The sequence below is a fragment of the Pipistrellus hanaki genome, assembly GCF_964339955.1.
Source record: "Pipistrellus hanaki genome assembly, chromosome: 1".
NCBI classification, from domain to species: Eukaryota; Metazoa; Chordata; class Mammalia; order Chiroptera; family Vespertilionidae; genus Pipistrellus; species Pipistrellus hanaki.
Window position 1 is genome coordinate 70,910,080 of NC_140503.1, and position 25,586 is coordinate 70,935,665.

Sequence of the window (25,586 nt, forward strand, 5' to 3'; positions counted from 1 at the left end):
AAGGATTAACTTAAATTTATTAATGCCAAGGGAAGGAAGGTAACAGTTCCTGACCCTCCCGCTGTATCCACAGTTCAGCCAGGAACAGGCTCTGCCAGAGGCTAGGGCCAGCGCTACATAGTCTGTGGTTAATGGAGGTTTCTAGGGAGGGGTGAGCACCTCAGCTGCTCTGGTCTCCTTTCCTTCCCCAGAAATGAGGAAGTGGTCGTGTATTATTTAAGGAGTTCCCCTGCCCACCCAATCCGCTCAAATTTGGAAGCAATTAGGTATAAGTTTTTTTTTCCTTTCACCTCCTTGAGTGGGAGTCTTGGGTTTCCCCACATCTCTCCTGCCCCTCCCACTTTTCCATAGTCCAAGGGCCAGAGTAAATGAAAATACAGCAGCCACCCAAGCAATGGGGACCAAGCTGAGGCTTCAGTCATCCGCATCTTCACTGGAGTCTGAGTTGGCTGGCATCATAGGATCATCAATGAGTGAGAAGTCCCTTTCTGAGCTATCATAGCCCTGAGATAAATCATCATCATCATCTTCATCCTCATCGTCCTCATTGTCCTCAGGTTGCAGCGATGGCAACCTCAAGGCAGTACCAGAGGTGGTAGAGGCTGGTGAAGAAGGATAACCAGTGGCTCTCAGGCCTGGATGGTGATGGTGATGATGGTGGGGATGGGGGTGGGGGTGGGGGTGGGGGTGGTGGTGGTGGTGATGAAGCATGGTGCTGGAGTCTACATGAGGGGATGATGTTGCACCACCCATCACAAACGGCATAAAAGGCAAAGATGCAGAAGCAGCACTGCTATGACCCAGAGATGACACGGACTGTAGACCACTACTGCTGTGCTGGAAGGTATTGTGCAGAGACAGGGAACCAGTGCCTCCACCCTGCATCAGGGCCATCATCTTAGAAAGGTCTGGTCGCATCCTACGGGCTCGCTTCTTACTGTTGTCTGGTGCAACAGGCGCTGGCAAAACCCGATTGAATACAGTTTCAGCATGGTGACTCTGTGAGGAAGAACAACCAAAAAAAGAGTAAAAAGAAGGGGAAAAAAATGAAACAAAAGTAGACAGTTCTAGGAGCAAATGCTGAAAGTAACTGGTTGAAGCATTCCGATGCTAAGATCAAGGATTTCATACTGATGTTCATGTTCAGAGTTTTGCTTTCCCCCCCAATGAGTACATTGTACTTTTACTCTGGCCAACTACTACACAAATACTTACTTTTGTTAATGAGGTGTCTGAGTAAGACAATGAATCAGTATTTGTAGAGTATACTTTACTGATAGCAGTTTGTTCACATGATCTTACCATGTGAAGTGCATCACAACTGTACTGATATTTACAATACTATCCTTCATTATCAGTTCAGAGTGGGTAAACCAAAGAGTTCAGGTTACACTTTTGGATATCTAGAACACCAAAAAGATTGTGGCTAGCTCCTCACCAAATGTAATACGTTTTTCACAATGATAAAAACTTATATATCTGCTGAATTTTAAATTGCTTCTTCTAGATGTTCTGAATATAAATTTTGGTTTAAGTTCACTGGTGCTGGAAATTATTACTTTTAATGTCTCTGCTTTGCTAGACATATGTATAACACTGGGTAAACAGTCACTGAATTCAGACAATGGGTATCTGTGTCTCTGGACATTGCCCAATCTAAGCCTACCATCTCACATGAAAATATACCTTTCTATCTAACAAACATTTCAAAACTCTATTTGCAAAGTTTTAAAATATTATAATAGCACTTAAATCTCCAATAATAAAGTATGTAGTGCTAGACACAGTGATCAATTCTATATAAGAATTCTGTACTAGTCCTGATTTTCTGTGATTTCCTATGATCCTTTCTTTCTTAAAGAGTTATAAATGGACTATAAAGAAGTAGCAAAAGTAGTTGAAGTAACACTTTTTAGAACTAAAGGAAGAAAGATATATATATATATATATATATATATTTTTACAGGCTGCTCTACAATGATCAAGACAGAGAAGTTACCTGCCTTTAGCCATCAGCCTCCCATATCAACTATTCTGCCTATTACCCACTTGGTCCCATGGAGGCTAAGAGGAAAAATGAAACATTATTTAATATGAAACAAAATATTTATATGAAACTATTTATATGCAACACTTTCACCAAAATAAAATAAGCCTCATAAATATATTATATGCAAAATAATGTTCTAAGAATTTGTTAAATATAAAAGATATTGTTCATTTAGAAATCAATTTTGTTAAGAGAAATCATGTAAAAAGATGTGAAACGATCAAATGAATAATGATTAAATAAGGTGAATATGCAAAAGTGCTAATCCATTATAAATGACTGCTTACCAAACCAAACAATGATTTATATCTGTTTAAAAACTACAACTATTGCCTGGCCAGCATGGTTCAGTGGTTATCAACCTACAAACTGGGAGGTCATAGTTCGATTCCCAGTCAGGCTCGGGATATGGAAGGCAGCCTATTGATGATTCTCTCTCATCAATGATGTTTCTGTCCCTCTCCCCCTCGCCCCTTCTCCCTTCCTCCTTGAAATCAATAAAAATATATTTAAGAAAAACCAAAACAACTATTACCCAAAGTAAGAAAAACACAGCCAAGAGAAACTTCTGCAGTTTTATGTTAGTGGAAAGGATATGGGTACTTAATCCAGAAGGTTTGTAACCATGATAAAACACAGATATACCTGAAAATAATAATAACCTACTGACCAATATTGTTATGACAAAACTATAAAAACATGATTTTCTGTTCTTTTTCTATTACTGGCATATTATTAGTGATTCTCAACCCAAACTCCATGACTGTTTTCCTTAGTAGGCCCCAAATCACGTCTAAAATACATAGAATCATAAAACTTTAAAAAATTATGTGGTCCAAACCTCTCTCTTTTCAGGCATGCTGTGTAAAAAGAAAAGGTTAAAGGATTTGCTGAAAAACCTCTTAGTCAGTAGAAGAGTAGGATAGGCTTTGAATGCTCAACACATCTTACTAATTCTTGTATTTTAATAAGTTTAAAGTGCTGAAATTAAGTTTTTAGAATTTTATGCTTTTCTAGAGATAACGATGCCACCAGGACTATAAAAATACCAATAACATTACTCTGGCTTCCTTTTCTCTGACACATTGGAAAAAAGATAAATAGCATTAAATTTCTCCAGTCACATCTAATGTGGGAACAGAGTGGTAATGCTTCAGTCTCACTTACCTTTTTTCCATTCCTAGAGTTGGAGGTCTGTACTGGTTCCATTCCCAAACAGTTCAATTCTGCCTTGTTATTTTTTTTACATCTCTGCCACTTCTGTTTTCTGCGATCCTCCATATACTGCAATAAAAAAAAGCATCAGTTATCCTAGAGTAGTAAAAATCTCTCTAGAGTAATTACTAAGATATTAGTGTCTAGTTTGACAATAAGTGCTTATTGCATGGATAAACAGAAAATTAGTCCTACTGGAAAACTGCAATTAAGTAGATCTCTCCAGAAATTTTAGGTGGTTATATAATAATTTGAAAGCAAATATTTGCCTAGCAATTAAACAGGTGCTTTAACATTATTTTATTTTGATCCTTACAACTCTGTAAGGTAGTAGGTAGGTACTACACCTATTTTTAAGATGCAGAAACAATGACATAATATGGCATGCTTCCTCTGTCTCACACAGCGTAAAAATCAAGGGAATGGTTTTAAATCTTGCTGGATGAAACTGCCACTCACCGCTAGAAATCGGGGATCGACAGCGAACTCTGGATGACCCTGTAACCACATCTCCAGTTCAGCCCGGCGAGGGGCATCCTCACCCACCAGCAAAGTACCATCCACCTTATTGATGACAGGGATCCGAGTCTCCAGGTCCACATCAAGGTGATTAGGCTCTTCCATGCACTCCACCTCCAGCTGAAAACCCAGAATCCACCCCCATGAGCACAAAACTCTTCTTTGGGGCAGGAAGGGAGGGGGAGCAGAGCCAATGGTAGCCATAAAACAACTCTAATATCTGCTAGTCCCTCAATCCCAAGTGCCTTCACCATTATTGAGAATAAAAAGCTCTTATCAACTTGTTAAATACTTTCTCTACCACTCACCTCAACTAGCTTCTTTCTGTTCCCCTTCTTCTTATGAAATAGAGGATGTCCATCTCCCATTACTCCATTAGCCATCAACTTGTGCTTCTGGAATGTTAGCTTCAATCCTTCCTCCTAATAAGACAACCCACCAACCCAAGATTTCATATGGTACATGTTTTTAAAATAAGGATTAAACTTTGGGGGACTTGGGGTAGAGTCATCTTCTGACTCAGTGACAGTGAAAAGGCCATTGCACCCAAGGGTAGAAATTAGAAATATAACAAAATGTATATGCCTTTTCTTGATTTCAGAGAGGAAGGAGGAGAGAGGGATAGAAACATCAATGATGACAGAGAATCACTGATCAGCTGCCTCCTGCACACACCCTACTGGGGATTCAGCTTGCAATCCTGAGCATGTCCCCTGATCAGGAGTCAAATTGGAGACGTCTTGGTTCATGGATCAATGCTCAACCACTGGGCAACTCCAGCTGGGCTAGCCCAAATTTTCCCCCCTCTTTATATTTTTAAAGTTAGCTAACCAAATGAGTTTAGTGAAAGGAGTTAGTAAGGACTGTCACCTCCTTCCCCATTTCCCAATACCTACATCTTTGATCTGAACTGTAAACTCCTTCTCATCCATGCCTCGGCGAAGTTGGGTGAACTGAGCTGCTGCTGTGGTGACTGCGGAGACGTCCTCCTCTACCATGGAAGCTGCACTGCTACTTCGTGGTGTCGGGACTGGAGAGTCACCATATTCTCCTGGAGTCAATGAAGGACTGTCTAACAAGTGGTTGCCTGACCCCAAAATTCCTCCTGTTACCATTTCCTGACTTCTGCGGCTAGAAGGCCACTTCCCTGAGAGTACAGCCTGGCAGACGAGGTCAATACGGTTTATCAGGACACGATCCTGAGTAGGGAAAAAGAAGACAACACTGGATTTAGGGCCTGAATATTAGCTATGAGATCTCGTGATAATCACAATGCATCATTATCAAGATGGGTATAATCAAAAGGCAGAAAGGAGGGAGGTAATAGTATCAGTATCCTAAGTCAACTGAGAAGAATTTTATAAAAAAAAATATGTAGCACTAAACACAAAGAAAATCAGAACCATCTGTTCCTTGTTTCTTGTGTGTTACATTATATTTCTAGACTCTACGTGTCCAGGAATGAGGCTATTACCTTGGGCCACTCAGAGGCTCTTTGTCTTTCTTGCAGCAGCAGCAGCTCAGGGGTCATTTGTTCTCCATCATCATTTGGGAATCCATCTTGGGACATAGTGAGGGACAGGAGACTCTCTTCATCATAGAGCTTTGAGTGGGACCTGTCAGCAGCTAGAGATCATACAGAATGTGTGAGCAAAGATGAAAGAAGGTTATGTAGGAATGGCATTATATAGGTTTTTAAATAAAGACTTGAAGAATAACAGATCTCTTTGGATATTCTATCAAATCAAAATCTGGATCTCTTTCAGAGGATGCATTTAGAAAAGAAAGGGAAGAGCAGAGGTAGGGGTAACAGGGAAGGTCAACAGCCTGTCACATGCACTCACTTAGCTTCTCTTCCTTCTCGTCCTCACTCTCATCAGTGCTGGAGCTGGAGCTGGACGAGGATGAGGAAGAAGAGGATGATGGTGACAGCTTGCTCAAGTCCAACTCAGAGTCTGAATCATCCTCATCTTCCAGTTTGACTGGTAGGACACTCCGGGAAGCCAGAGAAGTGGTATCAGAGGAGGGGACTCGCATCTCATAGACTTGAGGGGTTGGTCGGCTCCGGGCTACCATGTCATGCTCTAGCTTTAAAGTTAGACTGTCCAGACTGGGGGCCTGGGCAGATGTCTCCTCAGGTGGTTTTTCAACAGGAGCATCTGGGCGCAGGGGCAATGGTGAGGCAGTGCGCGAGGTATACTGCTGGTGTAGCAGTGGAGTAGAGCAGCGTGACAGGGATGGAGCTGATGCTCCTGCTTGATGGTTCTGCATATAATTCATTCGGGCAGCCAGAAAAGAGAAGTCCGGGTCCTGCATGATGTTGCAATCTGTTTGGCTCACCCCATGACGGGCTGCCCCTCGTAGAAGCTCCCCATCATGTCGAACAGGCTCCCACCATTTGGGCAATTCAGGACCTGGAGGCTGACATAATGCCAGCCGGTCTTCTAAAAGGGGGTGGCATAAAACTTGTTCCCGTAAGCGCCGAAGCAATTCGATACGGTAGAGAGTTCGTGAGGCCCTCTCCTCAGTGATGGGCTCAATAAACAGATTAGGGTCTGGAGGCTCTGCAAGAGATAAATGTGGAAGGAGAAATGAGCCACAGTTGATTGTCACCATCCATCCCGACACTCATCCAAAAATCTCTCATTCTGCTTACCATCTCCAGCTGCTGGGGGAAGACGGCACACTTGGCGGCACATGGCCACAAAGCCATGGAAATACTTGGTAAGGCTTTCGTCTGTTTTTTTGTCCAGTCGAGCAAAAGTGCGGAAGCGATCCCAATGGAATTGCATGGTGTCAGGGTCATACTCCACACCAAAGGTAGACACTACTCGATAAAAATCAGTTTGCTCACGCCTTGTCCATCTACAAAGGGAAGAGGAATCAGACAACAGTGATCAGAAGAATATAGGGAAAGTGGTTATTTCTAAGTGTGGCTTAGAGAATCTGAATATACAAAAGTTTAAATTAGGGGGAAAATAAAGGCCCAGAAGATAGCAGAAGAGGTAGTTAAGAGGTACTTTGTAACATGTAAGAATTTAATAATTAGCAAATAATTATTATTTATGGGAAACATGACATGAGCAAATAATGAGAATGTCTATACAGAAGATCTTCCTGGGAGTTATAATTATGCAGAAAGTGAAGTTTATGTCAAAGAAGTATAACAATTAAGGGCTAAAAAGATGGTTCTTCTTAAGAGAATTTCAAATAAATTCTTCTAAGATGCTTTTCAATATAGGGCCTACAGTAAAGACAAGCTTATAGTGTAGCCCGAATTCCCAGCCATATTTTACCGTTGTTGTTTTTCCCGCCGTGCAATTTCTTTTAGCTTGAAGGCTGCCTCACAACGTCGCCGTCTCCGGTCCCCACGTTCTGCAGCTTCTATCTTCATCTGCTCTCTCTTGTAGCTACGCTGATAGGCTGTGACTAGGCGCCGAAGCCTAGCTGTCAGGGCAGAGCCTGGAGGCCAGAATAGATGGCCTGGCTGTTGAGTTACCTGGGCTGTGGAAACCAAAGTAGAATGAAAAAGAAGTATAGGAAAGACAGTACAGATAATACCGGTAATTCAACCCACCCAAAGGCAAAGCTCTTAAAAAATCCCAGGATAGGATAGAATCAGTTGATAATTCCCCAAACTCACCATCCCACACAAATTGTACTAGGTGACCTAGACATTTACCTTCTTCTCCATCAATTACTGAGATCTCCTCATCCATCATCATCAAAGGATCACCCTAGAGAAGGAGATCCACCCCACAGGATGGAGGGAAGAGGGAAAGGGGAAGAAGTTGATACTCTGAAATCACTTTCTCAAGTGTGTCCATCTATAGTACCAAGGGATCAAGAATATTTTCTAATGAAAGGAACCCTCACAAAAATTGGAACTAAGTGAATAAGAAAGAAGAACCTGAAAAGTCCAGTTCTTATTAATGGCTTGAAGATAAAAGGACTCAGGAACTTATTAAAAATAATATTTTCCAATGTCCAGTTTAGGTCTTCCACAAAGTCATCCCTGATCTCCCCCAGAAGCGTTATAATCCTTTCTATAATACTTTATATTCTTAAACGGTAATTACTTTTCATTTTGTATTATAAATTAGTCATACTTCAGAATTCAAGGAATGGGAGAATACTTTACTATTTAGTAAGAGAGAAAATAGACTTAAATGACAATTCTCACCTCATCATCTTGGTCCTTTGGGGGACCCTGGAGTGGTTTATATTCAGGATCTTCACAATCCTTATCAAAGTCAACCCTGAAATTACAGAGGCATGAGAAAATATTAGCCTCTTTTTTCACTAAGAGGACCCTAGGATGAAGGCCAAACGTACAATCCAGCATGGAATAGTCTTTTTTTTTCATGCTGGGAGGAAAGGCAAGCCAGGTGCTAAGCTCTGAGCAAGTTAGGCACAACATTCAAAAGAATAAAAAACAGGGAGAAATTGACAAAGTGCTCTCTAAATTGCTTTAATTTAAAATGAAACACCAACAAGCACACTTGTTGTCTCTTGATAGCCCTGTTTATTGTTTAACCCATTACCCACCTCCTTCTCAACTATATATTTTTATTTTATTCAAATGACCCATGCTTGTTTATTTTTACAACTTTGCTCTACTGAGCAGAAGAATGACATAATAAATAAATCATTTATTATTGCAATGAATAAATGGCCCAATTTCCTTAGAGTTTTTCACTAAGCAACCAGAGGTTACGATCATTAAAGAGAAACCTCTCAACCATGAACTAAACCAACTCTCACATGCCTCTCAGGTCTCCACATGAGAAGTTTTGTTTAACTCACTGGCACCCAAGTAGGGCAACACTGCCCCACCTGGTGGCTCAGTATTAGCATGGCAACTCATCATCGAGGCATGTATCCAGGCAGAGTAATGCCTTTATGTCAACCCACCACTAGGAGATGATAAACTAGAGCTAAAATTTCCTAAAGCTCTATCACATAAGTGGTATGGAAGAGCTACATAGCTATTATCTTTTAAGAAGCCCAGTTATCCTTTCAGCAACTGTGGTTATACAGAAAAGTATTGCAAAGAAAATGGAACAGAACATCAAATAAGCCAATTGGGAGTAACATTAATTTCCACCCTTAGTTGTATTTTATGGCAATGCATGGTTTTAAGCCAGTTTATGGAGTCCTTTCTGCTGGTCTCACTTTTTGTTAAGAATTTATCATTCATAAGTATAACCACATTAAGAATCACAATGTGTTCAGTCAAGGCTAAAGTTATCACTTAGCACAAGTTATCTAATAGCCTTTATAGGGTTGCCAAAGAACTTTAAGAGAATTAAATACCAATGCTTACCCTTCTACTATGTCAGAGAAATTATCCAACACTCGGTGTTCTGCTGCAATAGCTTTGTCATCTGGTCGACCAGCCTTTTCCAAGAAACATAAAGCTGGGTCTGCCCTCATAGTATTATACTTTTCATAGCCTAGAAGAAAAAGGGCCATAAATTGAAGAAAATCATGGATTCATTTTATTTTTATGCTTATTTTATAAACTTATTTTTATATTATATGGGCTCCTTTGTTCACAATGCAAAATATAGTTTAAATGTTAACTTGGACAGCTGTTGGGTTACACTATATAATACAAGCCTAATATGCTAAGTGTCGGGTCAACCAATCAAAGCATAGTATGCTAAGGTCACTCAACCGCTCGCTATGACATGCACTGACCACCAGGGGGCAGACAACCAGTCAACCATTCGCTATGATGTGCACTGATCACCAAGAGACAGATGCTCCAACCAGTAGGTTAGCTTGCTGCTGGGGACTGAGGGGGATGGGACGGACACGCCCTGGAACTCTCCTTTGGTCCCTCACTGGCTAGCCAACCTCCCAGGTTCCCCAGCCTTGATTGTGCACCGGTAGAGTCCCTCGGACTAGCCTACACCCTCTCGCAATCTGGGACCCCTGGGGGGATGTCAGAGAACTGATTTCAGCCCGATCCCACAGGCCAGGCCAAGGGACCCCACTGGTGCATGAATTCATGCACTGGGCCTCCTGTGTTACTATATTTAATATTTCTATAGCAATTTAGAGTTATAAAGAGCTTTAATACTAGTTATTGAAAATAGGAATTTAATCAATTTTTATACATGTAACTTAGATGGCACAACATATAGATTGGTTACAATTATTAGAGAACAGATGGAAGACTCCCTACATTAGGATTTAACTATCCATCTGGTCTTTCTTGCACATCTATTTTAGGCACAGCCATTTAATTGGTAGTCTTCCTGTTATTTTTACTACATAGATGGGGAAACGAAAAAAGTAAAAAAATTAGGGAAAAGTCACACATTTTCAAATGAAGGATTAAAAACTTGTATCTGCAAACAGACTGAACTTTTCATGAATGGTAAATGAATGAGTGAACACACTTTAGGATGCTTATACTCTTCTAAGTAAGCCTAAGAGGAAAAATGCTCACATTTTTTCTTATCCCATTAAACTTCTCAAAAACATGTGGATCAGTGCATTACTTTTATAAAAGTAAACAGAGAAGTTTTTGTGTGTTTTTTTTTTTTTTTTTGTAATTATTAAAAATGGATTTTTAGAGGGGAAGGGAGAGAGACAGAGAAGAGAAACATTGTTCAGCTGCCTTCTGCATGCCTCTTGCATGTGGGGACTGATCCCACAACAGGGGCACGTGCCCCGACAGGGAATCAAACCAACTATCTTTGGGTGCATGGGGAGATGCCCAACCAACTGGGCAGGAAAATAAAAAATAAAAAAGAAATAATATTCCAATTCACCAAGTCAGTGGGCTGGAATATAGCACTCAATGCTTTTAATGCCTGGAATTTGTCATTAGGCAAAAATGAAGAGTAAGTATTTTCTCTCACCCCCACTCCCATTTTTATTTCACTCAAACATTGTTGTTTACTTTAGAAAGTATTCTACTTCTGCCCGAGACCGGTTTGGCTCAATGGATGGAGCGTCGGCTTGGGGACTGAAGGGTCCCGGGTTCGATTCCGGTCAGGGGCATGTACCTTGGTTGAGGGCATATCCCCAGTAGGAGGTGTGCAAGAGGCAGCTGATCGATGACTCTCTCATTGATGTTTCTAACTCTCTCTCTCTCTCTCCCTTTCTCTCTGTACAAATCAATAAAATATATATTTAAAAAAAATAGGATGTTCTATAACATCCTATTTCAATAAAGGTTCAGGTGACTGAACATTTAGAAAAATGAGATGTTATAGAACACTTTCAGCAAGTCACAATGAAGTCATACAAATTAAGTACATTTAACGATAGTGAGCATACATTACCTCCCCTGATTTGTGGAACCTTAACTTATCGACGCCACAACATACAGACTGGTAACAATTATTAGAGAACAGATGGAAGACTCCCTGCATTGGGATTTAACTATCCATCTGGTCTTTCTTGAACATCTATTTATAGAGACAGCTGCTCAGCTCTGAATATTTAAGAACTAGTTTCCCATTCAAACATAAGTTTACTGAAAATCAATCACCGAAGTTAATTATTAGTCATGAGCATTTTGCTAAATGTCTATCTGTGGATATAAATCTACAACAGGAAAGGAACAGACTAAAAGAAGATACCTACCATGCTTAAACACACCAATGAGCAGGGACTTGTCAGCCTCACTGTCCCACCATGTTGTTGGAACCTCCAGCTGATCCACTACTGGGAACCATATGTCAATCTCACTAAAGGTATAAGAGGACAACACCAAAAATCAACAGAAAACTGAAAAATAAAATGCTACATTTCTATCCAAGAACATGGACAACTAAAAGTATACTTGGGAATGAAGGTAAAGGACGATTACAAATATTACCTAGATGTTGGTAAAATTAAAGTGTGCATTAAAATTTGTAATGATAATCCTAACTTGTGAAGGAGGGAATCTATTAATATAACCACAGATAGGAAAAAGTGTGGGAGAACTAGAAAAAAAGACGGCAGGATTAAATAGAAAAGAAAAAAAATGTAAAAGTTGAACTCTTATCAAGAGGATATTTCATTTACCATTTATCATAATGTGAATCTTGGATTTTTATAGTAAACATTTTCCTTTGGGGGGAAAAAGGTATAAGAGGGCACAGTCAGTAAAGCAATGCAGGAAATTAAAATAATCCTTGGAGAGAGTACTACAAGTATCTTCTTTTATCCATTAATTTAAATGCTCATGCAGCTGTATACTTCTTTCTGCAGCAATCAGATACAGAACTAAAGACCTACTAGATAGATTTGAATTATCTGGTATAAATATAATATAAAATGAATAAATGAAACAATCTTTTCTTCAATAAGGCATGGCAAGTAGAAAACTGCAGAAGAACTTTACCTGGCAATGGCACCCCCTAACACCTTCTCTGCCTGGTCTCCAATCACCTCCTGCCTCAGATAGTACAGCATTCGTACCCGTAATAGCACCCTACAAAGGAGAGAGGAAGAGCTGGCTCAGTAATAGTGTAGAAAGTTTGCGTGGAAAACACTTTAGTCTTGGTCAAATTCCATCCTTACTTGTTACACTGATGTTTCAAGTGTTTCTTATAACTTTCATCTTGGAACAGAGTATCAGGGTTGTATTTCCGGATCCAATCTGCCTTATGGATATCAAAAGTGCTTTGTGACTTTACTTTTTTCCCCTTGCGACCACGAGGCACAGGGATAGATAGACCTGGAGAAGGGGAAACATTGAAGACTTGGATTGAGACAACTCCTTGGACCTGAAAAGGATTAGATAACCTAAAGAAAGATGAAAAGTAAAGAGTTGGAAATTACCAGAATGATTCTGCAATTCTTTTGTCTTGCCATTTTCAGCAGGGCTAATCAAGTCCCAAATGAAACCTTTGATATTTTCATCCCCACGATAGTGTAGAAGACAGTACACAAGGATAGCCCGGCAAATTGTCTCCACATCTCGCTCAGTCATACGTCGCTTAAAGCGTCCATGAGATAAGATATCTCGCCACCGACCCCAACTAGAAGAACAAAAAGAAAATTATATTAATATATTCCTGATGACTCTTAATTCAATAATATCCCCCAGTCCCTAGAATCGCATATCCCAAAAAGCTGGGAAACAAAAAGACCTTGGGAAAACGTGGTAACAGAATAAATTAAGTTTTTCCTATTGTCCCGTTAGAAATCTCCAACTTGGGTGCCTAACAAGATGGAGATGCACAGCCTCTGATGGCAAGGTGGGTTCTTACCCATACACCAATAGGTGCTTTTCCACCCGAAAGCAGTCAGTGCGTCCATAGGTATGGTGACGGTCATGCCGGCGAGAGCGCGGCCGCTCGTCATCTTCACTTTCCAAATCAGAGAATTCTACCAGGTCATCATCCTTCAGAGTGCTGAAGTGGCGGGTCTGTTTTCGTACTCTAGGTGTGTCAATCACCAAGTTATTCTATGCAAAGGACAGAAAGAGAAGTAACTCTTTATGATATGATCATGGGAAAGACATTAAGACAATTATGGATTGAAATGGCCTTGGATGTAACGTTTGTAGATAGTCAAAGAGAGATTTTTTTTAGGAATGCTAAATAATCTACAGGAATTCAGGAAATAAAATGAAGTGGTAAATATTTAAGCATTTCTGGGGCCTACTATGTAGAAAGTTTTTCAATAGCCTTTGTATATAATACACTATTATAAACCAAGGTCAGCATCTAAGAAACTGAGCAGCTATAAAGATTCCTGAGAGTACTATGTCTTCTGTAATATTTCCTCCCTAAAGGAAAAGGCAGCTCACCTTGCTATTGAGTAGATCCATGTCCAAGTCAGCCTTTTTGGCCCACTTTTGCCAAAAGTTGGGGTCATCCAAAGAAATATCTGTTCGATTTTCAGAAGCAACAAAGCTTGCCTGGTGAGAAACAAAGGAACAGAGTAAAGTTGACTATACTACTTTTCTGAGAAATGGGAGACCAGTAATTGCTTTAAAAATATATATTTAGCTTTTCCTAAAAAGCAGCCTGAGGTGACTTCTAAAAATGGTTCACTATTCACTTGTCCCCCAAAACCCCCACAAAACTAAGAGGTTTGAATCTTCATATTCATTTTAAGAACACTAGTGAAACTGCCCAGGCCATCAAGAGTACACATATCCTAAAAGCCACCAAGTATCTGAAGGATGCCACTTTACAGAAGCAATATGTGTCCCTTCATTGTTACAAATACTGGAGTTGGTTGGTAGGTGTGTCCAGGCCAAACAGTGGGGTGGAAAACAGGGTCAGTGAACAAAAAAAAAATTTTGCTGCACATGCTTAAAAATGCAGAGACTAATGCCGAACTTAAGGGTTTAGATGTAGATTTTCTGGTCACTGAGCACCTCCAGGAGAATAAAACTCCCAAGGTGCAGCAGAGAACTTGGAGAGCTCAGGGGCGGATTAACCCACAGGAGCTCTCCCTGCCACACTGAGGTGGTCCGCACTGAAAAAGAGTAGCTGGTCCTACACCAGAAGAGGAAGCTGCACAGAAGAAAAAGATATTCCAGAAGACACAGAAGAAACAAAAACTTTCGCCTGGGAGCAAAATCAGCATAAAATAAATGCTAATAAAAGTTAAAAATATGTAGTCCCCTCCCCCTAGAGATTCTTGTGTCTATCTCTGCTTATCTACCCTCTGGCACAGACCGAACATACCTTGGCGAAGGTAGAACCCTTTCCTTCAGACTCAATGGTGATGGTTGTGGTTCGTCTTAACAAGATCTGGTCAATGTCCTCTTCACAAAACTTGGAGCCCTCATCATCTTCCTCCATTATGGCTGCATATGCTCCTTTTCGTAAGAGGTCTTCAATTTCCTTCTTGGAGAATTGCTGGATCTACAAAATCCAATAGAAGATGAAAAGACTATCAAGATAACATTACCTAATGACATCATAATATTTTAAGAATTATACAGATTGCTGGTTTGATTCCTGGTAGAGGGCATACAGGAGGCAGCCAATGTTTTGCTCTCACATCAATGTTTCTCCCTCCCTTCCTCTCTCTCTAAAATTTTAAAAAATTAAAAAAGAAATAAAAATTGAGAATCCAAATAAGGTAGTCGGATTCCAATGCAAAAATAGTTTTTTGTCTCTATCTCTATGACTGGGCACAAACATTATCAGTAGACCAAAAGAACTCACTCCAGTAATGTTGCCATCCCGACCACTCATGGACTGCAGCACAGCCTTATCTAATCCCAACTTGAGACTAGCTTTATCAAACATTTCTCTCTCGTAAGAATTCCGAGTGATGAGACGGTACACCTTCACAGCTTTGCTCTGCCCAATTCGATGACACCGTGCTTGGGCCTGGATATAAAAAATGGAAGAAAAGGACAAAGATTACTTAAAATGGGAGGTGGGGATGCTGACTAAAAATACCAATTCACATCTATAAAGCAGCAATGAGATCAACTCAAAATCAAAAGTATATTTCTAGATGAAATTATTGCCCCATCTTGTAGACAAGGGGTCAGCAAACTATGGTCTGTATGGACACCCTGTTTCTATAAATAAAGTTTTAATGGAATATAACTCTACCCACCATTTACATATTATCTATGTCTGCTTTTGTGTTATAAGAGTAGAAGCTATGTGTTCTGGCCCGGCCAGTGTGGCTCAGCTGTTGAGTGTCGACCCAGGAACCAAGAGTTCACTGGTTCGATTCCTGGTCAGGGCACATGCACGGGTTGTGGGCTCAATCCCCAGCAGTGGGTGTGTAGGAGGCAGCCAAGCGATGATGTCTCTCTCTCATTGATGTTTCTATCTCTCTATCTCTCCCTCTTTCTAAAACTCAATAAAAACATATTAAAACAAAAAGTAACTAAAGCCTAACATTTACTATCGGGTCCTTGCAAGAAAGAGTTTGCTGATCTCTGATCTAGACTTCCACCCTTACTAAGTAAACAATTCCATATTCTCCGAAGTACAAGTTTCTAAGATCTTGATCTCGCTGAAAAAACCTCTCAGGTTGGGCAGTTAGTCCCTAAAACAATGATTTCTTTTACCTGCAGGTCATTTTGTGGATTCCAGTCTGAATCAAAGATGATGCAGGTATCAGCAGCTGTGAGATTAATACCAAGTCCACCAGCCCGGGTGCATAGCAAGAAGACAAAGCGGTCTGAATCAGGCTTGCTGAAGCGATCAATAGCAGCCTGTCGAAGGTTCCCTCTAACTCGACCATCAATACGCTCATATAAGTACCTGTTTAACAGTCACAGGGGGAAAAAATTAATTGAATATGCAGAAAAAAAGAGATAAAAAAAAGCAGAGTAGGATCAATACCAGTACCTCCATGTCTCTAGTTGACCAAAAGCTGAACAGAAAGTTGAGAATCAGAGTCTTAAATATTTCTCTTATCCCAGTCCTGATCAAATTAAACTCAGGTCCTACAACTTTTTTGCAGCTTTATGATACAATAAACATCAGGCAAGGGATGATTCTTTGCTCACCTTCTCTGGATTAGATAATCCTCTAGGATATCTAGGCAGCGTACCATCTGGGAGAAGATCAGAACCTTATGGCCACCAGCTTTAAGTTTTGGAAGTAATTTGTCAATAAGAACCAATTTGCCAGCTGAACGAACCATGGCCTGCAAGTGGAAGTCATGAGGTATAATATGGCAAGCTTCTCGAAATTCTGTTAGGATTTTTTCTTCTGCACCTGTCAAAAGAAAAATCCATCTTGATGGCAAGGTCCAGAAACACATACTAAGGGGATATTTTATTTAACTGAGATAAAGAGAAAAGAGTAATCTGACTTGATATCAACATATCACAGAGACAGAATTTCAGCACTCCCGAAATTCTAATCATCTTCAATTGTATTAAAATATTCCAAGTAAGGCTTAAAATTATTAATTGGGTAAAAAAGTACGTAAATGTGTGGACAAAGACATATAAAACACTATTACCATCCTACTTGTACTGAAAACAAAAACAACAAAATGGAGTAGCAATAATGACATTAACCAGAGAACAGAATGACTTGACTATTCATGAAATTCAAAACAGCAAATCCTAATTAATTTTAGAGGTTATGTAGGATAAAGCAGGTAGAAAAAATGGATAAAGATATTTCACATAATGGGAATGGGATGGAGGAGGTTAATGGGGGAAAAACAGGGTACATCTGTAATACTGTTAACAATAAAGATTTAGGCGGCAAAATCTCAGACATATGCCAAAAGAACTTCTTCACTGATACTGCCCTTAGGGCAATGAAAGCTAAAGAGAAAATAAACAACTGGGACTACATCAAAATAAAAAGCTTTTTTACAGCAAAAGAAACTATCAACAAAACAACAAGAAAGCCCACTGTATGGGAGAACATATTTGCAAATGTTATCACTGATAAAGGTTTAATCTCCAACATCTATAGATAGCTTATACCAGTGTTTCCCAACCTTCTCTCATGATGAGAATCACCTGGTGGCTTATACAACCAAATAAAAGGAAAATGAATGATCCAATTAAAAAATGGGCAATGGACCTAAAAAGAATATTTTCAAAAGAAGACAGAAGGAAGGCCAAAAGGCACATGAAAACATGCTCAAAGTCACTAATTATCCGAGAGATGCAAATCAAAACAACAATGCGGTACCATCTCACACCTGTCAGAATGGCCAACATCAACAAATCAACAAACGACAAGTGTTGGCGAGGTTGCAGATAAAAAGGAACCCTCGTGCACTGCTGCTGGTGGGAATGCAGACTGGTGCAACCACTGTGGAGAACAGTATGGAGTTTCCTCAAAAAACTGAAAATGGAACTCCCATTTGACCCAGTAATCCCACTCCTAGGAATATATCCCAAGATACTAGAAACACCAATCAGAAAGGATATATGCACCCCTATGTTCATAGCAGCACAATCTACAATAGCTAGAATTTGGAAACAGCCTAGGTGCCTGTCAGCAGGTGATTGGATCAGAAAACTATGGTACATCTACACAATGAAATACTATGCTGCCATAAAAAAGAAGGAATTCTCATCATTTGCAGCAATCTGGATAGAATTGGAGAACATCATGCTGAGTGAAATAAGCCAGTCAATGAAAGAGAAATACCACATGACCTCACTCATTTATGGATAATAAAGAACATTATAAACTGATGAACCAAAAGATAGATATAGAGACAGAAAAGCAACAAGCAGACTGTCAAATTACAGCGGGGAGGGTAGGGAGATCTGGGGGAGATAAGAGATCAACCAAAGGACTTGTATACATGCATATAAGTACAACCAATGGACACAAAACTTTGGGGAGGGAGGGTTTGTATGGGAGGGAGGGGGGGCAATGTTAAAATATGTACACAGATAATAATTTAATAAAAAACAAACAAAAAACAATAAAGATTAAAAAAAAAGATATTTCATATAAGAATTGTTTCAAAAGGAAAACTCCCTCCTGTCCACTCCCAAATTGGGCCGAATCAGTCAATGCACCAATTATTCCTAGGAAATATAATTTAGAGAGTAAAACACGTAATATAGAAATGGAAGGTACTGCCAAGCTGGTGGTGTGACTCAGTTGTTAAGCGTCAACTCATCAAGAGGATGCCAGTTCAGTTCCCTGTCCAGGCACATGCGTGGGTTGTGGGCTGGATCCCCAGTAAGAGGCATGCAGGAGGCAGCCAATTGATGTTCTCTCTCATCAATATTTCTACCTCTCTTTTCCTTCCTCTCTCTCTAAAAACAATAATAAAAAAAAAAAAAGCACAATAAAAATATTTTTTAAAAAGTGAAATCCAGACTGTTAGGCTTTAAAACTCACACTCTCGTTTTTGTTTTTTGTTTTTTAAAAAAATATGTTTATTGATTTCAGAGAGGAAGATAGAGGGAGAGATAGAAACATCAATGATGAGAGAGAATCACTGCCCGGCCACCTCTGGCATGCCCCCGACTGGGGATCGGCCCGCAACCCAGACATGTGCCCTTAATCGGAATTGAACCTGGGACCCTTCAGTACACAGGCAGACACTCTATCCACTGAGCCAAACCAGTCAGGGATAAAACCTACACTCTTAACTACTATGCTAAACTCAGTTTTGTCTTGCTCCCCATTTTAAAGGATGCATCCGTTTTTCTAAAAAAAAGAAAAAGAGCCGAAACCGGTTTGGCTCAATGGTAGAGCATCGGCCTGCGGACTGAAAGGTCCCAGGTTTGATTCCGGTCAAGGGCATGTACCTTGGTTACGGGCACACCCTCGGTGAGGGGTGTGCAGGAGGCAGCTGGTCGATGTTTCTCTCTCATCGACGTTTCTAGCTCTCTACCTCTCTCCCTTCCTCTCTGTAAAAAATCAATAAAATATATATTTTTTTTAAAAAGAAGAAGAAATGGCAGGTATTTTCCAGAAATTTCCTCACCATTGATGAGATAGGGATGGTTGCAGCATTTGCGCAACTCCATCATTGTGTTGAGTAGATTAGGCATGTTAGTGTGACCTGCCCCTTTGGAAAGAAAGGAGAAATTCTTCTCCAAAATAGCCCGGTAGTATTTCTTCTGGATGTTGGTCAGCTCTACTTCAATAATAGTTTCCTGTTTGGGTGCCAGGTTTTTTTCAACATCCTCTTTCAGTCTCCTCAACATCATTGGCTTGAGAATGGCCTGTAGCTTTTGAACCTGAAAGAGAGAGAAATGAAACCAATAACATGAGGACAAATATTCTCACAGTATGTGGAAACATTAAGTACAATGAGAGCTTTCTAGTATCTGAAAAATGTAGATTTTGGACAATGCCACACATGATTTAGGCACAAGTTTATAAGAAATTCAGAACTACCCTTGATGCCTATGGCAATAGATGCCTGTTTAGTACAAACTTTACCTTTTTTGTCTTGAGGTTAGCACCTCATCAGATACAGTCATCCTACCTGTTCCTCTGTCTTGAGATCCCCAAAATCTTTGAGGAATTCTGATTCTGAGGGGAACTGTGATGGTTCCAAGAAATGAAGCAAACTAAACAGCTCCTCCACAGTATTTTGCAGTGGTGTTCCTGTGAGTAGTACTTTGTGTTCCTAGAAATGGAGAAAACAAAAGATTGAGAAGACTCAAAAATACAAAGGTCTTCTGGAATTTTCTCTTAAGCATATAACTTTAGTTTTATTTTCTTTATCTGTAAAATTAAGGAAATGGACCAGATTACTCTCTTAGCCTTCATTTCACTTGCTCTCTCTTTTGATAAAAATAAAACATTAAAGAAAACTTTTGATATTATTCAACATATTTGAATTAACTTAGTAAATATTATGATTATAAACAGAGAAATATTCAGAATGGCTTTTTTTGCAATTACATATGCTTCTCCACACTAAACTCCTATATACTAATATGTCCTCTTTTAGGGAAGGTGTGGGATTAAATATAGCCATTAGTTCTTTGAAGTTCCTCCTGTGAAGGTTCACCCCTTGAATATGGGCTTGCCTGTGACTTGCTCTCTCTGACAAAGAGAATGTAGAGGAGTAATATCATGTTGACTTTCAGAGCCTTTACCTCATAGGCATTGTAGCTTCTGCCTTTGTCCTCCTGGAATACTGCCCTGATCCTACCATTTAAAGAAGCAAAGTCTGGCCAATTGGAGGATGACAGGCGATGTAGAAGATGACCCAGGCACCCCATCCAACAACCAGCACCAACTGCTGGCTGCAGCTGCATTACTGACTCCAGGTAAGTCCACCAAAAGAAAAGGCCTAGCTGAGCACAGCTCAACTTCTGAGCCAGAGAATAATGAACAGTATAGTTACCGCTTTAAGCCACTAAAAGTTTCGGGGTTTTTTGTTGTGCAGCATTAGGTAACTAATATAGTATCCCTCCTCTCCACTGGTTGAGAACCACTAACCCATATTTGCCTTCCAATTCTAAAATTTCTCTGACTTTAAAGTTACCGTTCCCATAGACCCATGGTTGGCAAACTGTGGATCTCGAGCCACATGCGGCTCTTGAGCCCCTTGAGTGTGGCTCTTCCACAAAATACCACGGCCTGTGCGAGTCTATTTTGAAGAAGTGGCGTTAGAAGAAGTTTAAGTTTAAAAAATTTGGCTCTCAAAAGAAATTTCAATCGTTGTACTATTGATATTTGGCTGTGTTGAGTTTGCCAACCACTGCCATAGACTAGATCCACCACCCAATATTAAGATCCCATTCTTTTCTCTACTAAATTAATTCCAGGTGTGTCTACCCACAGGTCAGTGTGAGGAACTCACCAGGTCCATGTGCTTGAGACTATCAAGCAGCTTGCAATTACGGTTCTTTAGTCGATGGGCCTCATCAATGATAACACAGCGCCATTCGATCTCACGAAGCTCAGGACAATCTGACAATATCATCTCAAAAGTGGTGATAAGGGCATCAAACTTGTATGCACCTGGGATGAGGCGCCCCTAAGCATGAAGGCAGTAAAGTCAGAAAAGTACCTAAATAAGCAGGTCTTCTGAAGTATACATTTTCTTTTCTTTTATATATTCAGGCAATAAAAGTGTAACATTCCCATGAAATACAACTCACCCGTGAATCTTTGCAATACATTTCATATTGCTGAATCATCTGACGGCTGGCCAGACTGCCATGGTACACAATAGTGTTCATCTCTGTCCATGTATTGAATTCTCGCTCCCAGTTAGTAATCGTGGACAGTGGGGCAATGACCAGGAAGGGACCATGGATGCCTACATTATATACCTCCTGCAAGAAGGCAATGGACTGAATAGTTTTGCCCAATCCCATCTCATCAGCCAGGATGCAATTCTGCCTGCAGATTCATCATGGAAAATGAAAAGCATGTCATAAGATATCATCTTTTTAAAAGTATGTAAAAAACCTTTTTAAACAGAAAATAAAAATTACCCCGGACTAAGCCTCCATCTATAGGCCCACTTTTCTTTACCTGTTATACCAATTAAAGAGCAGCCAATTGACCCCTTCCAACTGATATTCCCGTAACTGGTTTCTGTTTTTATACTCATGTGACAGCTCCAACTTCTTCCAGGCACTTGCCTGCGGCCGATTCTTAAAAATAGAAAATTTGAATAAATGGGGTGGAGACATTAACATAATTACACAAACTTGCTAGGTAGTTCTAGTGGTTGAAGTTCATTAAAAAACAATTCCTTGGATTAAAACATGTTAAATATATTCAAATTCATCAGTTCAAAATGACACTTTTTAAAAAAAGGGAAAATCCCAGTGGTCATCTTTGGAGGATGCTAATGCTAGGAAACTACTTCACTATTTTGAAAAGGATAAAAGCATTTATCCTCCTTTTCTATACCATCTGAGTTCAAGATAACCAAACAGTAAGAGAAACATATTTCTTTTTAGAGAAGATTCTGGCTAATAAAATGAAGAATGATTAAAGTATCATCATTTAAAAACCCTTAAAGAATGGATCTAGGCAATGATGCTAAATGGCTGACAGCACAAAGGACAACCTAAAAGAACCACCTCTGAAGTAGATTTAGTGGCCTGCCTCCCCCATTTGATCAAGCCTCTAGAACAGTGACTTCGAATGGAACCACTTACAAGGACAAATGTTTTGTTATTAGCCACATGTAACTATTGATTATTTGAAATGTGCCAAGTGGCTACTACAGTGGACAGCAGAGCTCTAAAATGTACTAATGAACAGTGCTGCCTACATGCAATCATTATGTGAAATACAAGGGACAAAGTACATGATAAAAGATTCCAAGGGGAATTGGCAAACTTCAGACTATGGAAAATCCTAGAGAACAAATCACCTGGTTTCTTCCAGAGAAAATGGCAAAGGAGGAAAAGGAAATCAAGAGAGACGTATTAACTAATAATAACATATGGACCTTATTTATAATTGAACTCAAACAACTTAACAAAAATTAGAAGAGAAGCAGGGAAATATATATGTAGTGATTGGTTATTTGATGATATTTAGAAATGGTTAAATTTTTTTCAGTGATAATAATGATATTATTTATGTTTAGGTATAAACACTGAAATATTTACAAATCAAATATAAAACTCTGGGATTTGCTTTAAAACAATCTGGGAAACAGGGGAGTGGGTAGAGATATAAATGAAACAAGACTGGCTATGTATAATTATTAAAGTTGGGTGACGGGTGTATTATTTTTTTCAACTTTTCTATTTGAAATTTTTCATAAGCTAAAACAATATAAACTTCTATAGGAAAAAAAATAAGCCATTGCCTATATGGACTTTATACTCTAGTCTAAATGCAAATGTACTTACCACCCTTTTGAGTTCTGGGTGCCTTGACTGGATTCGTTTAAATTCTCGAATCTTGCCCTCATCAACATCCTCTTTCAGCTCCCACGTACTATCCTCATAGGGCAGAGAGCACCATTTCACCAGGTAGTAAATTACAGGCTAGAAGAAAAGAAGTCAAAGCCTTTATACACTGATTCTCTGTTATCTGCTGTTGTAAAAGAATAAGAATTTGACTGTAGAAGCAGATCACAAAATGTCAATACCTTAAAAAGATGCTGAAAAAGTCAGGCAGAAAATATCTGCTCACCTGTTGATGTACTATGGCTTTGATTACTCTTCCATACAATTTATTAGAATCTGTTTCTAAAACAGATAAGTATAATAGCTTCTAAAACAATAAGCACTGAAACATTATATTCAACAACCAAGACATGAGAAAAAAATTTACTTCCCTATAGTATATTGAAATTAGGTTGAAATTAAAAGATATGACTCTATTCCATACTATTCTCCTGACACTAAATTTGACACAATAGTAGCCAAGCTACTTTTAGAAGCAGGAACAGCCTAACTAGGGGTGTCGAACTCAATCAGAGAAGGGGCCAAAATCTAAAATCCAGCCTAAATTGCGGGCCGAATGGTTTACTGAACAGTCATAAACTAACAATGTCATAAACTGACAGTGGAGTGCAGTGATGACAGCGCGGTGCGGGCCACATTGCAAGGCCTGGCGGGCTGGATTTGGCCCACGGGCCTTGTGTTTGACACATGTGGAACCCCTAGGAGCAAAGCAGGGTGAAATCAGTGGGCTTCTGAGCTTTTGCATCTCTCTTGAGTGTAGATGCTACTTCAAAGAACAGTCATACGATGGAAAAGAGATTTCCCTGAGAGCTTCAGAAAGCTAGGAGATAACTAGAGAGCTTTCACGGAAGAGAGGTAACAGTGAAGAGGAAGAGAAATGTTGAAGCTCTAACTACAGTATTATGCTCTATGTATGTATTACACTGCAAGGGAAGGGACAGTGACCAATGGTAAGCGGCTCGTATCCTTATGACTCATAACGATCACTTAATAAATTGAATTTCCATTTTTGCTTATATAAGCAAGAAGGGCCTAGCACAATCAACAGCAGCCTGTGATTACCAATTTATGAAACAGAATCATAAAATAAGAATCCCTAGAGTTAATCTAGTTGTTCTTATACCTTTTTCTTTATTGTACTGACTCACATCATATTCTTTTTATTTTTAAATCCTCACCTGAGGATATTGGTTTTTAGAGAGAAGGGAAAGGAGAGAGAGACAGAGAGAAATATTGATGTAAGAGAGACATATCGATTGGTTGTCTTCACACACGCCCCAACCAGGACTGGGGATCAAGCCTGCAACCTAGGTACGTGCACTTGACCGCAATCCAACCCGGGACCCTTCAGTCCCCAGGTGACACTCTTAGTGCTGAGCCAAACTGGCTAGGGCTCACAGGTCATTTTCTATGTAAAGCCACTTGTCCAGGTCACATATTTCCAACGTCATAATTTACCTATCCATGGACTTTAATATTTATTGTAAAACTAAAGGCCCATGGGTAGGGTCCGTAGGCCTGGCAGGCGATCAAGGGCAATCTGCTGGGCAATCAGCGGGGTGACTGGGGACCCCCACTTGCATCTGCCTTGGCTAGCCTGGCGCTGCCCTCCACTACCAGTCAGGGTCTATAGGCTGGGGGCAGCTCCTGTGTTGAGTGTCTGCCCCCTGATGGTCAGTGAGCATCGTTCCACTGTTTAGTCAATTTGCATATTAGGGTTTTTTATAGATAGATTTGTTTCTATTATCAGGTAATGTAAAAAGGATGATAAACTAAACAGATTTTGGAGGGGGGATAATAGGTACAAAGAATACTATTATTCAATGTTGGGAGCATAAAATACAGTACCAGCATACTAAAACATTTTCATCTGTCATGCCCATTGCAACACATTACAAAGGGATCTAATCAAAAGCCAATTACTTTTGGAAGGATAAGTACGGTGGCAGAGAACAAGGCTAAAAGGTTGACCTCCTGAAAATATAATAATAACTAACCTGTTTTAATAATTGGTCTGTTCCCACTCACCTCCCACAAATAAAAAACAGTTTAACTCCCACTCCAATCCAAAAAAGGAGAATATATGTGATCTCAGACATGCTTGTTATGATTTAAAGACATATGGAATTATAATAGACCTTAGGTATCTAAGGTTCTACCTAAGTGACCCTGAAGGCTTATAAAATAAACTTTGTATTTTATAGAGGGAAGACTTTGACTTTTAGGTCCTATAAGGACCAGCCCAATTCACCACTCAGTACTGACAGCTTAGCGAGATTCTGTTCTTTTCTACTTGTCACTGTGTAAGTAATAAATGTAAGATGTGATAAAAATCTTATGAAACATGGACCTGCAAAGCCAAACCAACAACTACTACTTAAAGTGAAAAGAAAATGAAGAGTTATAAGGAAGCGGTTAGTCACAGCCTATTTATAAGTTTAATAAATTTAAATTAGAAAATGCTGAATTTAATTATGGCTTAGAGCTCTATGACTCTTATTTGGAAAAATGAAAAAGGTGACC

The 25,586-nt window shown here is 39.7% G+C and overlaps 1 protein-coding gene and 1 pseudogene across 7 annotated transcripts in view; one reads left to right on the forward strand and one right to left on the reverse strand.

The window, feature by feature from the left end:
• CHD8 (chromodomain helicase DNA binding protein 8) overlaps window positions 1-25,586 on the reverse strand; it is a 60,482-nt gene continuing 34,896 nt past the window's right edge. For 3 of the 6 annotated variants that reach the window (XM_084862729.1, XM_084862730.1, XM_084862726.1), the window contains 28 exons: window positions 23,004-23,141; window positions 21,664-21,785; window positions 21,285-21,528; window positions 20,984-21,160; window positions 19,655-19,798; window positions 19,148-19,403; window positions 16,233-16,443; window positions 15,789-15,984; window positions 14,923-15,090; window positions 14,437-14,616; window positions 13,548-13,658; window positions 13,006-13,202; window positions 12,575-12,774; window positions 12,314-12,494; window positions 12,135-12,224; window positions 11,390-11,493; window positions 9,111-9,240; window positions 7,968-8,043; window positions 7,467-7,521; window positions 7,081-7,288; window positions 6,441-6,649; window positions 5,629-6,348; window positions 5,259-5,410; window positions 4,681-4,983; window positions 4,093-4,206; window positions 3,725-3,904; window positions 3,218-3,334; window positions 1-999 (listed from right to left, as the gene is read on the reverse strand). In XM_084862729.1, the coding sequence (XP_084718855.1) occupies window positions 415-999; window positions 3,218-3,334; window positions 3,725-3,904; window positions 4,093-4,206; window positions 4,681-4,983; window positions 5,259-5,410; window positions 5,629-6,348; window positions 6,441-6,649; window positions 7,081-7,288; window positions 7,467-7,521; window positions 7,968-8,043; window positions 9,111-9,240; window positions 11,390-11,493; window positions 12,135-12,224; window positions 12,314-12,494; window positions 12,575-12,774; window positions 13,006-13,202; window positions 13,548-13,658; window positions 14,437-14,616; window positions 14,923-15,090; window positions 15,789-15,984; window positions 16,233-16,443; window positions 19,148-19,403; window positions 19,655-19,798; window positions 20,984-21,160; window positions 21,285-21,528; window positions 21,664-21,785; window positions 23,004-23,141 (5,568 nt within the window). In that variant the 3' untranslated portion in view covers window positions 1-414. The remainder of the gene's footprint in view (window positions 1,000-3,217; window positions 3,335-3,724; window positions 3,905-4,092; window positions 4,207-4,680; window positions 4,984-5,258; window positions 5,411-5,628; window positions 6,349-6,440; window positions 6,650-7,080; window positions 7,289-7,466; window positions 7,522-7,967; window positions 8,044-9,110; window positions 9,241-11,389; window positions 11,494-12,134; window positions 12,225-12,313; window positions 12,495-12,574; window positions 12,775-13,005; window positions 13,203-13,547; window positions 13,659-14,436; window positions 14,617-14,922; window positions 15,091-15,788; window positions 15,985-16,232; window positions 16,444-19,147; window positions 19,404-19,654; window positions 19,799-20,983; window positions 21,161-21,284; window positions 21,529-21,663; window positions 21,786-23,003; window positions 23,142-25,586) is intronic. The other 3 variants (XM_084862725.1, XM_084862727.1, XM_084862728.1) reach the window with 3 other exon arrangements.
• On the forward strand, window positions 13,676-14,360 carry LOC311611511 (large ribosomal subunit protein uL22-like; annotated as a pseudogene). Its single transcript has one exon. The product of its transcript is annotated as a large ribosomal subunit protein uL22-like (transcript).